The 14711-nt window shown below is 39.7% G+C and overlaps 1 protein-coding gene across 1 annotated transcript; it reads right to left on the bottom strand.

Annotated features, from left to right (window-relative positions):
- Nucleotides 1-9329: 9329 nt before the first annotated feature.
- Nucleotides 9330-12813, bottom strand: LOC122034445 (D-3-phosphoglycerate dehydrogenase 1, chloroplastic-like). The gene is made up of 5 exons (XM_042593699.1): nucleotides 12147-12813; nucleotides 10947-11323; nucleotides 10554-10664; nucleotides 10303-10398; nucleotides 9330-10225 (listed from the first exon to the last, which is right to left on the bottom strand). Exons 1-5 carry the CDS (start codon nucleotides 12748-12750, stop codon nucleotides 9554-9556), a joined length of 1860 nt encoding a protein of 619 aa, XP_042449633.1. The 5' UTR covers nucleotides 12751-12813; the 3' UTR covers nucleotides 9330-9553.
- Between the last annotated feature and the right edge of the window lie 1898 nt (nucleotides 12814-14711).

Here is a 14711-nt window from a genome sequence, read left to right as displayed (position 1 = left end):
CTAACCGATTGATATAGGTAAGAACCCTCTACTCAAGGACGCTATTATACTTAGTTTATTTGACACCAATACAAATAAATATAATAACCAAAAAATCAAATGCCTTTATTTATATAAGAATATGATACAACAAGTCCATAATACAATCATCAAATGATTGGCTCTAGGGCTCTAACTAACAATCTCCCACTAGCACTAGTGCCAATCAGTGTAGGTTCTAAGCCCCAATGACCTAGTGTGACCATCATGCTTCCTCTGTGCCAAAGCCTTGGTCAAGGGATCTGCGATGTTAGCCTCTGTAGGTACTCTGCATATCTTCACATCTCCTCTCTCGATAATCTCTCGAATGAGATGGAAGCGCCGTAGTATGTGTTTGGTCCACTGGTGTGAGCGAGGTTCCTTCGCCTGTGCTATAGCTCTATTGTTGTCACAATAGAGCTCAATAAGGTTAGCGATACTGGGAATCACCCCAAGTTTAGTGATGAACTTGCGGATCCAAACTGTTGGAGGATCGGTGGCCGGCTTGAAGGGGGGTTGGATAGCTAGGCCACCCCCAAATCGATTTCTTCTCTACAATACGTTAGTTTGCGCAAGCGGAAATATAGAAACTAAAATAAAGAAACACAAACAAGAATACAAATGCTAACACGCTCGATGTAACGTGGTTCGGAGATTGCTTGCTCCTACTCCACGACGTGTCCTTGAGGTGGACGAGCCCTTGATCCTTTGGTGGATCAGTCCCCGGCAATCTCCGGCTAAAGCTTCTCCTTCTCGGTGGAGCAAACCTCTCACAAGATCACTCTTCCTCTTTACAAGATGGAGTTAGAATTAGGAGGAAGAGAATTGTCTTGGGAGCTTTGGGCAAGATTCAGAAGGTTTACAATGAGTATCAGTCACCTCCTCAATGCCCCAAAGCTCTCCTTAAATAAGAGGAAAGAGTTGATCATCAATCAACTCAAACCCTGACACCAGTCGACTGGTCCATGCACCAGTCGACTGGTGCTAGCCGTTAGGCAACACCAACGGCTCTCTTTAGAGCCCGTTTTCTGCCAACGGTCATGTACCAGTCGACTGGTCTTAGGACCAGTCGACTGGTCCCCTTAGTCGACAAGCACAGAATGCTTCTGTGCATTCTGTGAAGCTGGATCAGTCGACTGGTCCCATGACCAGTCGACTGGTCCCAGTACATTCACTCCTCTCATCCTTTCCGGAGTTGCCTTTGAAGTCCTCTTCCTCGGCCTTCGTCCCTCAGATGCACCCGAGCCCGCGGCTCCTCTCCGTGCCATCCTTCACGCTGCCTTGAAGTCCACTTCCTTCGGCCCCACTCCATTGCTCCTCGTCCGCGCGGTCCCTCGGATGTCTTCCACACCATCCTTCATCGACTCAACGATCCGAGCCCTTGGATGAGCTTTCCACACTTGGCCGCACCAAGTTCTCATGTGTTCCACAAGGTCCTGCAAGACTCAAACACATATCAAATACATATGAAAGCCTAACTTAAACTCTTTGACACACACATCAAAACCTAGGTCGATTGCACCAACACAAACTGCCTCCTTTGTTGCCTCTGATGCAGCAATGTACTCAGCCTCTGTCGTAGAATCAGCTACTGTGTCCTGCTTCGAACTCTTCCAGCTCACAGCACCACCATTTATGCAAAATACGAACCCTGACTGCGATCGATAATCATCCTGGTCGGTCTGGAAGCTGGCATCACTGTAACCCTTTACAGCTAGCTCATCATTGTCTCCATATATCAAGAAATATTCTTTAATCCTTCTTAAGTAGTTAAGAATATTCTTGACCGCTATCCAGTGACTTTCACCTGGATCTGACTAGTATCTACTCGTCATGCTCAAAGCATACGAGACATCAGATCGAGTACATAGCATAGCGTACATGATAGATCCTATGGCTGAGGCATAAGGGATCTGATCCATGCTGTCTCTCTCTTCTCTAGAAGAGAGACCTTGAGTCTTCGAAAGACTCACACCATGTGACATCCGCAGAAATCCCTTCTTGGAGTTCTGTATGGCAAACCGAAGGAGTACCTTGTCAATATATATACTCTGACTTAGGCCAAACAATCTCTTAGATATATCTCTATAGATCTGTATCCCTAGAATACAGGATGCCTCACCTAAGTCCTTCATTGAGAAACATGTCCCTAGCCAAGTCTTGACAGACTGTAGCAAAGGGATGTCCTTCCCAATGAGTAGTATGTCATCCACATATAATATGAGGAAGACAACTATATCCCCTACAACCTTCTTGTAGACACAAGGCTCATCTTCGTTCTTGGTGAAACCAAACTGTTTGATTGCATCATCGAATCGAAGATTCCAGCTCCGAGAAGCTTGCTTTAGTCCATAAATGGACCTATGTAGCTTGTATACTCTGCTAGTATGCTGTGGATCTACAAAACCCTCAGGTTGTATTATGTACACATCCTCGAGTAGGTTTCCATTCAGAAACGCGGTTTTGACATCCATCTGCCATATCTCATAGTCATGGTATGCTGCAATAGCAAGCATGATCCGAATGGACTTAAACATCGCTACTGGAGAAAAGGTTTCATCGTAGTCAATATCATGAATCTGCTTGAAACCTTTAGCTACCAAGCGACCCTTATAGATAAGTCCATCCATGTCAGTTTTTCTCTTAAAGACTCACTTACACCCAATGGGTTTTACCCCTTCAGGTGGATCAACTAAAGTCCATACTTGGTTGGTGTACATGGATTCCATCTCGGATCTCATGGCCTCTAGCCATTTCTCGGAATCTGGTCTCATCACAGCTTCCTGATAGGTGGTAGGCTCATCCTCTATGAGCACAAGGTCATCATGGTCAGACAAGAGAAATGAGTATCTCTCAGGCTGATGACGTATCCTATCAGACCTGCGAAGAGGTATGTCTACTTGAACTGGTTGTTGTTCCTCAACTCATTATGGAACAACATCATCCACAACACTTTGTGATTCCAGTTCAACTTCCATCGAGGCTTCAGTGCTATGGTCCGCATCTTGAACTTCTTCAAGATCGAACGTACTTCCACTAGTCTTTCTAGAAACAAAGTCCCTTTCTAGAAAGACCCCAGTCTTTGCAACAACTACCTTGTGCTGACTGAGAATGTAGAAGTAATATCCCTTAGTTTTCTTGAGATATCCAATAAAGTAGCACTTGTCGGATTTGGGTCCTAATTTGTCTGAGACTTGACGTCTAACGTAAGCCTCATAACCCCAAATCCTCATGAAAGACACCTAGGCATCTATCCCAGTCCATATCCTATATGGTGTCTTTATCACGGCCTTGGATGGAACTCGGTTGAGTATAAAAGCTGCCGTGTCTAGAGCATAGCCCCAAAGGTATGTCGGAAGATCTGTGTGACTCATCATAGATCGTATCATATCTAATAGGGTATGATTCCTCCTTTCGGATACACCATTCCACTTGGTGTTCCAGGAGGAGTGAGTTGGGATAAAATCCCACACTCAATTAGATAGTCACGAAACTCATGGCTAAGGTATTCTCCACCTCGATCTGATCGAAGTATCTTAATACTCTTGTCAAGCTGGTTCTGTACTTCATTCTTGAATTCTTTGAACTTTTCAAAGGATTATGTGTCATCAAGTACACATAACCATATCTACTGAAGTCATCAGTAAATATGATGAAGTACCTATAACCGCCTCTAGCAGCGACATTGAAAGGGCCACATACATCACTATGTATAAGACCTAACAAATCAGTCGCTCTTTCGCTGTGCCCACTAAAGGGAGTCTTGGTCATCTTGCCTAGTAGGCATGACTCGCACGTCTCATAAGATTCAAAATCAAATGAGTCCAGCAAACCATCCTTATGGAGCTGGGATAAGCGCTTGTCATTTATATGACCTAAGCGACAGTGCCAGAGATAGGTTTAGTTCAGGTCATTTGACTTGAACCTCTTGGTATTTATGTTATAGATAGGGCTTTCAAGGTCTAGAATGTAGAGTCCGTTCATCAGAGGTGCACTACAATAGAACATATCTTTTAAATAAACAAAACAACATTTGTCCTTAATTATAAAAGAGAAACCTTTCTTGTCCAAATAAGAAATTGAAATTATGTTCTTAGTTAATGCAGGCACATAACAACAATCATCCAACTCTAATACAAGCCCAGAGGGAAGAGATAGATAGTAAGTTCCTACAGCAACAGCAACAACCCGTGCTCCATTGCCTACTCGTAGGTCTATCTCGCCCTTTGTCAATGCTCTGCTATTTTTCAGCGCTTGTACATTAGTACAAATGTGAGAATTACATCCGGTATCTAATATCCACGATGAAGAAATAGAGAGGTTGACTTCTATAACATTTATATCTGAAGTAGAAATCTTATTTCTCTTCTTCTTAAAATCTTCCAGGTATCCTGTGAAGTTCCTCTTCCAGTGCCCTGCTTGTCCTTGATACAGTTGGCGAAGATGTTCAACCATATCAGAAGTGCCCATTAACTCGTGTTGCTTCTGAAGCTCAGAGTTCATGGTCGCGAGCATAAGACAGGACACATCTAATGCGTCATCTTGATGCTTCTTGTAAGCATCTCGGTCAGCTCGCATGGCAGTGGCAGGAGGAGCCTCCGGAATGGACTGCTCCAGAACGTACAGTTTACGTTCTTGGGTGAGAACTATTCTCAAGTTCCTGTACCAGTCCAGGAAATTTGCTCCGTTGAGCTTGTCCTTCTCAAGGATAGAACGCAAGGAGAAAGATTTCGTATTCGACGTTATGGTTATCTACAACAGAAAAATGCAGAAAATAAATATCATATTCTTTTAAATCATTTAATTAGGCCTTTAACTAAATGATGCTCCCACTGAATTCTATAATTCATGTGGGACAAGATCCACATCATACTAACCCTTGAGTTAGCTTTGGCTAATACGCCCAAGATTTAGTATGATCGGTAGGTAACGATTTACCAATTACATCTCTATGCAACTCTTGTTTATAGGATCATTACCCGCAGTTATATTAAAACTTGAGTTAGCTTTGGCTAATATGCCCAAGAATTAATATAAATGTGATTTATGTCCTATCTTTCCAACCGTTGGAAGAATGCCTATAGTTGTACTCGATCCAACCGAGTTAACTAGGAATACTCAATCTAATTGAGTTTGTACTCGCCCATGCGTTGATAAGCGGGACCAAGATTGTCCCTCCGTATCCTACTAAGATAATATGTGTTGCTCTGCTTTGGCAGATTCAACAACACATGTGATCGAGGTAGTGATAGGTATCACGGCACGGTAGACATTTGAGTTGACGCGATTTAGATCTAATCTAATCGACGATGTGTATCATATACTTGATTTAGATCTAATCTAATCGTAGAGGAGGTGCATCATGTGCGCGACTTAGATCTAATCTAATCGTCGAAATGTATCATATACGCGATTGATCGAATCGAATCGTTAAGGCGCTAATTAACTACTTTACTAGCATGCATCAAATACACACACACAAGCAATTAATTATACTATTTGTGATTAGTCATGGCCCTACTACTATCTTCTCAAGCCAATGAGAAGATCGGATGGTCAACCTAGGGTCCACAGCTTCTCAAGCTCCTCCCTTTGACCACCTTGTGTTGCTCGTGCCCTCCTCGTAACTCCGTCTCGAGTGGACCTTCCACAACTCCAATTTTGTATATTACAATTTTGAAACTCGAGTTACATTCGAGTCTAAACTAATTTACAAAAAGAATAAATAGAGAAAGGTACGACGCGCAGGTCACGTATCAAAAATACAGCACACACAATCACATGACGGCACGTAGGCCGTATTATGAATTACAACACAAAATATACCAATCCAATTGGATCTTTTGGGCCATAACTATCACAAATTATACATAATTCTAAATTATGTATTTTCTATAATTTTCTGCAATTTTAATACCAATTTTTATAATTTTTACAAGTAAAAATTTCTGGCGGTCCCGTTTAGCGGTTTTCGGCGCAATCGCGGAACGAATCCCCTTGCGGGGCCAGGGGCAGCGCCCCTACCCGCGATCTAACCATCGCGAGGGTTCCTTAGCGATCCTACAGCGCCTTAGCCCGCTGTCCCAAAAAGTTTTGCGGTGAAACCTTGGCGTTTCAGAAAAATCTTCTCGGTAGTCGAAGCCTACAAGTGTCGAAACACTTGTGCTTCGCTTCTACGAGAAAATTACTCATAAAAATCCATAAAAACTTAAATTTACAGAAAATCACAGAAGCTATATTTTTCATAAAAATCAAAAATAAACTCGTACAAGTCTTCTCACGTGGCTCTGATACCACTGTTGGGTTCTTCGGGCCGCGAAAACCGCTTTTCGCGTCGCGGAAACCCCGAAACCCCCAGCCACGGATCCGTGCGAAGTAAAAACTTTCGAAAAACTTACGAGTACGAGTTTCTAAACCTCGATCTACAGTAGATCTACAAAGAAGAAAGGTTATATCCTTGATGCGAAGCCCTTCGCAATCCCGCTCGTCCTCGGTTCGCCGGATCTCGAAAGTGTCAAAGTAGACACTTCTCTATGTGTATCCACACAAGCAAGAGATGGAGAAAAATCTCTAAGGATGTGCTAGCAACCTTAGAGATCAGTAATGGAGTAGAGGGAGAGCAAGAAGAAAGTTAGAGAGGAAGAAGATGGGAGTTACAACAAAAAATAAAACTCTCCACATGAAATCAAAGTGGCCGACCACTTTAGTGGAGGTTGTAACCTCCATGGGATACCAAGAGTCACAACTCTTGGTAACTCCCATGAGGTGGCATCTCACTTAAGTAACCATGATGATGTGGAGCATTATCATTGGCCTACTCAATGCCAACTCACCAATGAGGTGACATAAAGTCAAGTCAAACTTGACTCTTCATCTTCCTCTCAAGTTAAGTCAAACTTGACCACTTCTCTCCCATGGTTGATCAAATCTAACTATTGGTTCAAGTCAATTTTAATTTAATGAATCTCTAATCATTGAATTAAATTGATTCAATGAGTCTAAGTCCAAATTAGACTCACTTAACACATGAACCAAATTGAGTCCAACTCAATTAGCATAATTTGGATTACTCTTAATCCAATTTGGTTCATCACATGAACCAAATCCTTTAGGTTCATCAAATGAACTTAATCTCCATCTAATTGCCCTTTGTGTGTGACCCTATAGGTTCTTATAACGTTGGCAATGCTCCTAAACCCATTTAGAAGCATAAGTAATGAGCGGTATCTAGCAACACATCATTACTACCCAAGTTATAAGAATGTTGAGATCCAACATCACCTTGTGACTACTAATTATGACTCCTCACAATATATGACAAGTGTCCTTCTATCCAAGACATCTAGATTGATCAATGTGAGGCATAGACCGTGTCATCCTCTAATCAATCTAAATCTTGAACTCCAAGTAGACTCACTAAATCAAATGAGCTCAATATCTCATATTGACTCATTTGGGCATGACCATGCACTTCGTGGTCTCACTCTATCAAGAATATCGATGTCGCTCCCGTCATATAGGAGGGATAGATCTCATTTACATCACTCACATCCCTCTGCATAATTCGTTACATACCCAGTAATCGCTTTTATAGTCCACCCAGTTACGGGTAACGTTTGACGAAACCAAAGTACATAATTCCTTATGTAGGGATCCATGGTGACTTCAGGTCTAAGGACTAGTAGTCATATTAATAGCCACATGAGAAAGTATATGACACTCATATAACGATCCATGATACTTTCTCATGGCGGGTCATTCAGTATACATTCTCTAATGCATACCCATATGTCAACTTAATATCTCTATATCCATGACTTGTGAGATCAAGTCATCAAGTTGACCTACATGCTAGTCTTATTGCATTAACATTATCCCTGAATGTTAATACTCGACTAGGAATGATTAAGAGTAGTGTTCCCTATATCATCTCACTATCGGTTCAACTAACCGATTGATATAGGTAAGAACCCTCTACTCAAGGACGCTATTATACTTAGTTTATTTGGCACCAATACAAGTAAGTATAATAACCAAAAATCAAATGCCTTTATTTATATAAGAATATGATACAATAAGTCCATAATACAATCATCAAATGATTGGCTCTAGGGCTCTAACTAACAATTTTTTGTATGGGGAGGTTACATACCCAATGAGGTATTTTATATCCATTAAAAATTGACCCAAATACCTATTAGAGTAAATATTGATATAGGTACCAACTGCGTCAAACCATGAGGACATTATTTTGGTATATTAGTGTAGCAAAAGGTGATTACGCTCATCTTAGCTGCCCCTCATAGTCCATCTCCAAGTTATATAAAATGAGATAAATCACGGGGTTAATTTATAGCCGATCATCAAATGACTAAAGGGCGTGAGGAGTTTTTTATTAAGGGTATGCGTTCGTCATGAATTAACCCTTTGTCCTATTTTGACATTCTACGAGACTAGTGAGGAGCATTCTAGTAGACTAGTGATTTCATTCTAGAGGTTGAATGGATTGAATGTCATCCAATTTGGCTAGGCCAGACTAATATGAGTAAGACTAGTAAAATTAATTGAACAAAAGACATCTTAGACCTATTATATAAAGGGAGGTAAATTACGATGTCAATTTATAGTCAACTATCAAGTGGTTAGAGGGTGACAAGTATTTTTTTTCCTTAAAGGCATGTGTTCGTCGGGAATTGATCCCTCGTCCTATTTTAACATTTTAGTAGACTAGTGATTTCATTATAGCAGGTTGAATGGATTGAATGTCGACCAATTTAACTAGGACAAACTGACTTGAGTAAGACTAGTAAAATCAATTGAATAAAAAGACATACTAGAGTTGTTAACTTCACGTATGATGGGCTAGCAAAACTAACAATATCTCAATTAGTTCTATTGTTGTTTTTTTTCATTTTTTTTTCTATGCATCAACCTAAAGTTAGAATAAAATCAGTTTTTAGTTGTGGCAGTGGCAACTAAAAGAAGTTTTAATCAAATTGAATACATTGGTGAAACAATGTAATTATTCAAACTAAATCCAATTAGTTTAGGCTGCTGCAATCTGCACGGCCGATGAAACAAGAAAAAACTATATTCAAAGAAGACAGATGAAAAAGATCATATATATTACATTTCTCCTGAAGATAGTTTTTTGTAGAACGAGTTTAAAGAGCTGCTAGTTGAGTGATTATATCCAGAAAGTTGAATTGTGAAATTGATTTAGCAGTGAGATAGCACAATCTTTCCTAATAACTTAACAACACATCTAAGATAATCTGAAGGAAGCATCTGCTCCAAGTGCTGAATCCAAATTCCAGGGTGGGAAAATTCCAACTAATATCGTATGTAGTAACAAATGTTACATAAACTTCTCATGCTTGAAAATGCAAAGGCATGCAGACTATTACGATGATCATTTGACCAAAATTGAATCCATCATATTCATACAACAAAAAAGAAATGTGGCTACAGGATGAAACAACCTACAGCTTTCTTGTTGGGGGAATCAAACCATACGGTATATCTCATATGGCATCTATAGCTTCAGGAACACGAACTCTTCAATGGTTGGTATTTCACCAATCTTCTTTAGAGTTTCCTTATCTGGCTCCTCATCGACACCAATCGCCATTATGGCCTGCTTCCTTGGTGCTGTCCGACCAACGCTCATAAAACTAATATTCACGTTCTGCTCTCCAAGAATTCTTCCAACTCGTCCAATATTACCAGGCTGGTCGACGTTCCTGCACAATATTACATTCCCTTCGAGGCTCGCATCTACACTGAATGATCCAACAAGGGTGAGATGTGGTATGCCATCCTTGACCCTTCCTTCCACTGTTATATCACCAGCATCAGACAAGGCACTGGCGAACTTGGACTCGACATGAGACAGGTGGATCTGGATTGAGTCTAGAGGAATCTCAGGGGAGCTGTCAAGGAAAATCCTCTCCTCGCTGATGCGAAGACCTCTCTGCTTAGCGGTATAATCTGCATTGACAATGTTGATGAACACACTCGATATGGGTTCAATGATTCCTTTGGTGACCATAGCACGAAGAACCCTTGTATCCAGGTCATCAGGATCTCGAGCAGATGTATACACAACCTTAACCCCCTTGATACCACTTCCACCAGCAACTAGTTGGACGGCTAATCTGCCAAGCTTTTCAGCCAGGATAACATAAGGGGACAGCTCAGAAAGAATCTGTCATAAACAAAAATATATCAGGTCGGCCGGTAAGGCAGAACAAATTTATACAGACCAAATATAGAATAATTTACCTCAGAAGGAACCATGGGAGCATTCACAGCAGTGGCAGCAAGTTCACCTTTCAGTGCCCCAATAACAGCCTCTGCGATCTCTACAGCTACACCTTCCTAATAATTGTGACCACAATGTTTATCAAAGGACCCATAATTTGTGCTGTATCAAGTACATTAATCTAGCATGCTTTTTATGCAACCATGCTACTAGTAATCAACATTAAAGTTTCTTTTACTAGATAAAATGAGATTGAATTGGAAACGCAGACCTGAGCTTCCACAGTGCTAGCTCCGAGATGAGGAGTGGCAATAACATTTTCATGCATCATCAACTTACTGTCTTTTGGTGGAGGCTCGACAGTGAATACATCAAGTGCTGCCTGTTTCAGTTACAACTAGCAAAGTCAATATTAGTTTCCAAACTTAAACAAAGGTATGACTTATTATGATCCCTTTAAAGGAGATTAAAGGTATAATAAACAAGTTTAGTATCACCACAGAAGTAAAAGCAGTGAATGTATTAAATCTGCAGCTTGACTAAAAATGTTCATGTGAGTTCAAGCATATGAGAATGCCAAACTGATAACTAGGTTACATCCTACAGAGTCTAGATTAGAGTTAAAGGAGAGACTCTCAGCTAGAAGATACCAGTGGAAACCTACCTGAGCAACTGTACCATTATCAAGTGCTCTGACCAAGGCATCTTCATCAATAACCCCACCCCTGGCAACATTAATGATTCTCACTCCTTTTTTTACTTTTGCAAATGTTTCATCATTGAAACTTTTTGCAGTAGTTGGAGTCAGTGGCATGTGAAGTGATAAAATATCTGCTGTAAAGATGGCTTCATCAAATGATACAAGCTCCACTCCAACAGCACGGGCTCTATCAGCAGGTGCATAAGGATCGTGAGCAATCACATGCATCCCGAGTCCTTTTGCACGTCTGGCAACTTCTGAACCAACTTTCCCAAATCCCATCACTGCCAGTGTCTTTCCTACCAGTGAGACACCAACATATTTGTTGCGTTGCCACTTACCTGAATATCACAAGCACAAACACATGCTAATGCATACAAGAAATTGCAAATAAAAAGTGCTAGTTTAAATTCAGTCAAAGGTAATAACACTTGACAGGTTCTTAATACATAAGAACTGGTTGATGGACGTAGAAAGTTCGGAATGATATGAAACAAAATCTATGTACTTGTCTAGTTTTCTTAATTTTGTTCATGCTCGATTGTTTTTACCGAATCGATTGCTATACTGTAACAATTGATTCGGCCAGCAAAAGAGAACAAGCGAAGGGGCAAAATCAGTATCAGATAGGCGATTTGGGTAATATGAAACTTAGATTAAGTGGTTCAGTAATTTGCCGAAAAATAAAACATTAGAAACACAGGAGGATCCCACATGTATTGACTCAGATAATAAAGGATGAAAATAAAGTGGTAGGTAAGGAGTTGCTCTGTTTCTCTAAATATGAGTAACAAGTGCTTTAAATTCAAAATCAAATATGAAATATTTACCAGCTAAACAATGAAATATTCACGTTTCCAATGATCAAGTCTGAGAACTCGGAAGAACAAAGTGTTGACTACCTACTAAAGAAACAAAACATGCGCCATTGATCTTTGAAACATATATATGTGTGTGTCATAGTGATCCTAGTTTTAGGAGAAATCAGAAAGATAAGAGGTTAAACAAGAATCAGGCTACCAGCTAAGTTGAAACAAAATGCACCTAGTTAAATTAGAAATATCGAATTCCAATATTCTTCTAAGTAGGGATGAACTAGTTGCAGAATATGAACAAAGAGGCGGAGGAGGAAGAGGAGGTGAAAAATCAAAAGGCTCAAATTACCAGCTTTCATGGAAGCGTCAGCCTGGGCGACGTTTCTTGCCATGGCAGCGAGCAGCGCGATTCCGTGCTCGGCTGCCGCCACCGTGTTCGCGGTCGGCGCATTGACGACGAGGCACCCGCTCTCGGTGGCAGCTTGCAGATCCACATTGTCAATGCCCACCCCGGCCCTGCCGACAACCTTGAGCCGCCCGTTGGAAGCTTCGAACACTTCCCGCGTGACCTTAGTCCCGCTCCTCACGATCAGCGCGTCACATAGAGAGATCTTGGCGCAGAGCTCCTCCGGCGGCAGGTTGTAGGAGCAGTCAACGTTGGCGAACTCCCGGAGTAGAGCCAGCCCGGCCTCCCCGAGCTTCTCGGCGACAAGAATGGTGGGCCTCGCCGCAGCCTCAATTCGAAGCCCCCTACCAACGCTCCGGATGCCGAGAGCGGGGATCTTGGGGTTGACGGGATCCGCGAGGTGGACGCCGAGGAAGGGGGTTTGAGAACGACAGGACCGGAAGGAGAGGCACGAGGCAGAGGAGGAAGAGGATAAGGGAGGGAGGGAAGAGATGTCTGCCGATGTGGCGGAAGGACGGAGGAGGGATTTGGCGACAGCGGCAGCCATAACGGCGAGTTATCGGCGAAGAGTTTGTGGGGAGTGGGTGGAGCTGTCGGAATCCCTTGGAATGGTGCCATAGGCGTGGTCGTAGGGTATATATAAAGACGAAAATAGAAAGAGAATATATATATTTTTTAAAAACATATCAAGGGCATTCAAGTAATTTCAACACGTTTTTAATAATAATAATAATAATTAGACGGCCCACTTTTTTTATTAGTACAGTTGTCGGAAGTTGGAATATTTAAGGGTGAGTTCGATTTGTACCGTTTTTATTTTTATTTTTTAGAAAATGTGTATTTTTTAGAAAATAGAAAATGATTTTTTGTCATTCTCTGTTTTTCTAGAAAATAATAGCCAATTTTTTAGAAAACGTGCGCGGAAAATGTAAATCAAACACCGTTTTTCAAAAAAGACACGTTTTCCAGAAAATAAAAATGGAAAATACGCGTACCAAACATCCCCTTATGTTAGTATAATTCTTTATACTGCATCACACCTTACGGGAAAATTATTTTTTTTAAAAAAATATCTACTTTTTGTTTTTCGATTTTTCACTGGCCTGACTGTTTCGAGTTTCAAAATTCTAAAAGACATGTTTCGGCCAACATCCCTAAGTCCGATTTGATTCAATTTGTGAAATTTTTGGATGATAAGGAGTTTCTCCGTTATTTATTTTAATTTTTTTTGAAAATATTATAATATTATATTAACTTTTTGTTAGAATATAATTTTAATTTTCAGTAAATTAAGTCCACGTTAAATTTGATCTAAATCAGATCAGACCTGAAATATTTGAATCAGCATTATTATGGATTTGGTCTGATTTAGATCAACCTTAATATAGATTTGATTTTGTGGAGATCAAGATGAGATTCTAGTTAAAAGTTAGTATAATATTGTAATATTTTTCAAAAAGTCAAAATAAATAATATAGAATATCGTTTGACTCTCTACCTTCTTAGAAACTAATGAGACTTAAAATAGGTCTAATCAATATGTCTAGATTTATTAGTAGTTTTCGATCAAAATCTATTGATCAACCTACACAAATTTGATTGAACTCATTTTTAGATTTTATGGATTTTTGATATTGTAAAAAATCTAACGATACCTTTTATTACTTATTTCGGTCTCATTCATGATAAAGGTATGATAAACATAGAGTTAAATATCAGACAGCGGAAATGATAAGCATGGAGTTAGGGATGACAATGGGTCGGGTTCGAGTCGGATTCTATATCCTCTGTACCCATACCCATCGGGTATAGGATATCCGATGGATATACCCATACCCATTAAAGGATCGGATATTTTCTATACGTATAATTTTTCTTCTTTCTATCGAATTATTATCTTTCAACAAAAATATATTAAAATTAACATTCTATTAAAATATATATATAATTAAAAAAATAGATTAAACATCTATATAATCTCCTACTAATATTAAAAAAAATAATAAGTTGATTTTAGAAAAAGAAAATTTTCTTTATTATATGTATATATATTATTTAATCAGGTATTCGGGTCAGGTATCGGATATTGATAGTCCTTTCATACCCTCCTCCATTAGTCGAATGTCAGATTCTCCATCGAATTCGGATGAAATTATCATCCCTATATGGAGTTCAATATCACAAAGTGGAAAGAGAGTATGAAAATAATATGATGAAATTACATGCATTTAAAAATGTGACTTAATATATTAGAAATCAACATATAAAAAGTTAATATTAACGGAAGGGGTAGAATGAAAAGACCACCTAAATTAGTGCACATTTGTACTGATTTGAAAATTTAAAAAATTTACATGCGTCGATAAATTTTAGTTTTTATTAGTACGCTCCTCCGAAGCTGGAATATTTATCTTAGTATAATTCTATTTACTCGCAAGGAAAAATTATAAAATTATTTTTTAATTAAAATAAAACTATTAAGTTTTTTTATTAAATCAATTAAATTTG

Source organism: Zingiber officinale, chromosome 11B (assembly GCF_018446385.1).
Source record: "Zingiber officinale cultivar Zhangliang chromosome 11B, Zo_v1.1, whole genome shotgun sequence".
Taxonomy (NCBI): Eukaryota; Viridiplantae; Streptophyta; class Magnoliopsida; order Zingiberales; family Zingiberaceae; genus Zingiber; species Zingiber officinale.
This window is presented reverse-complemented; position numbering and strand designations above follow the sequence as displayed.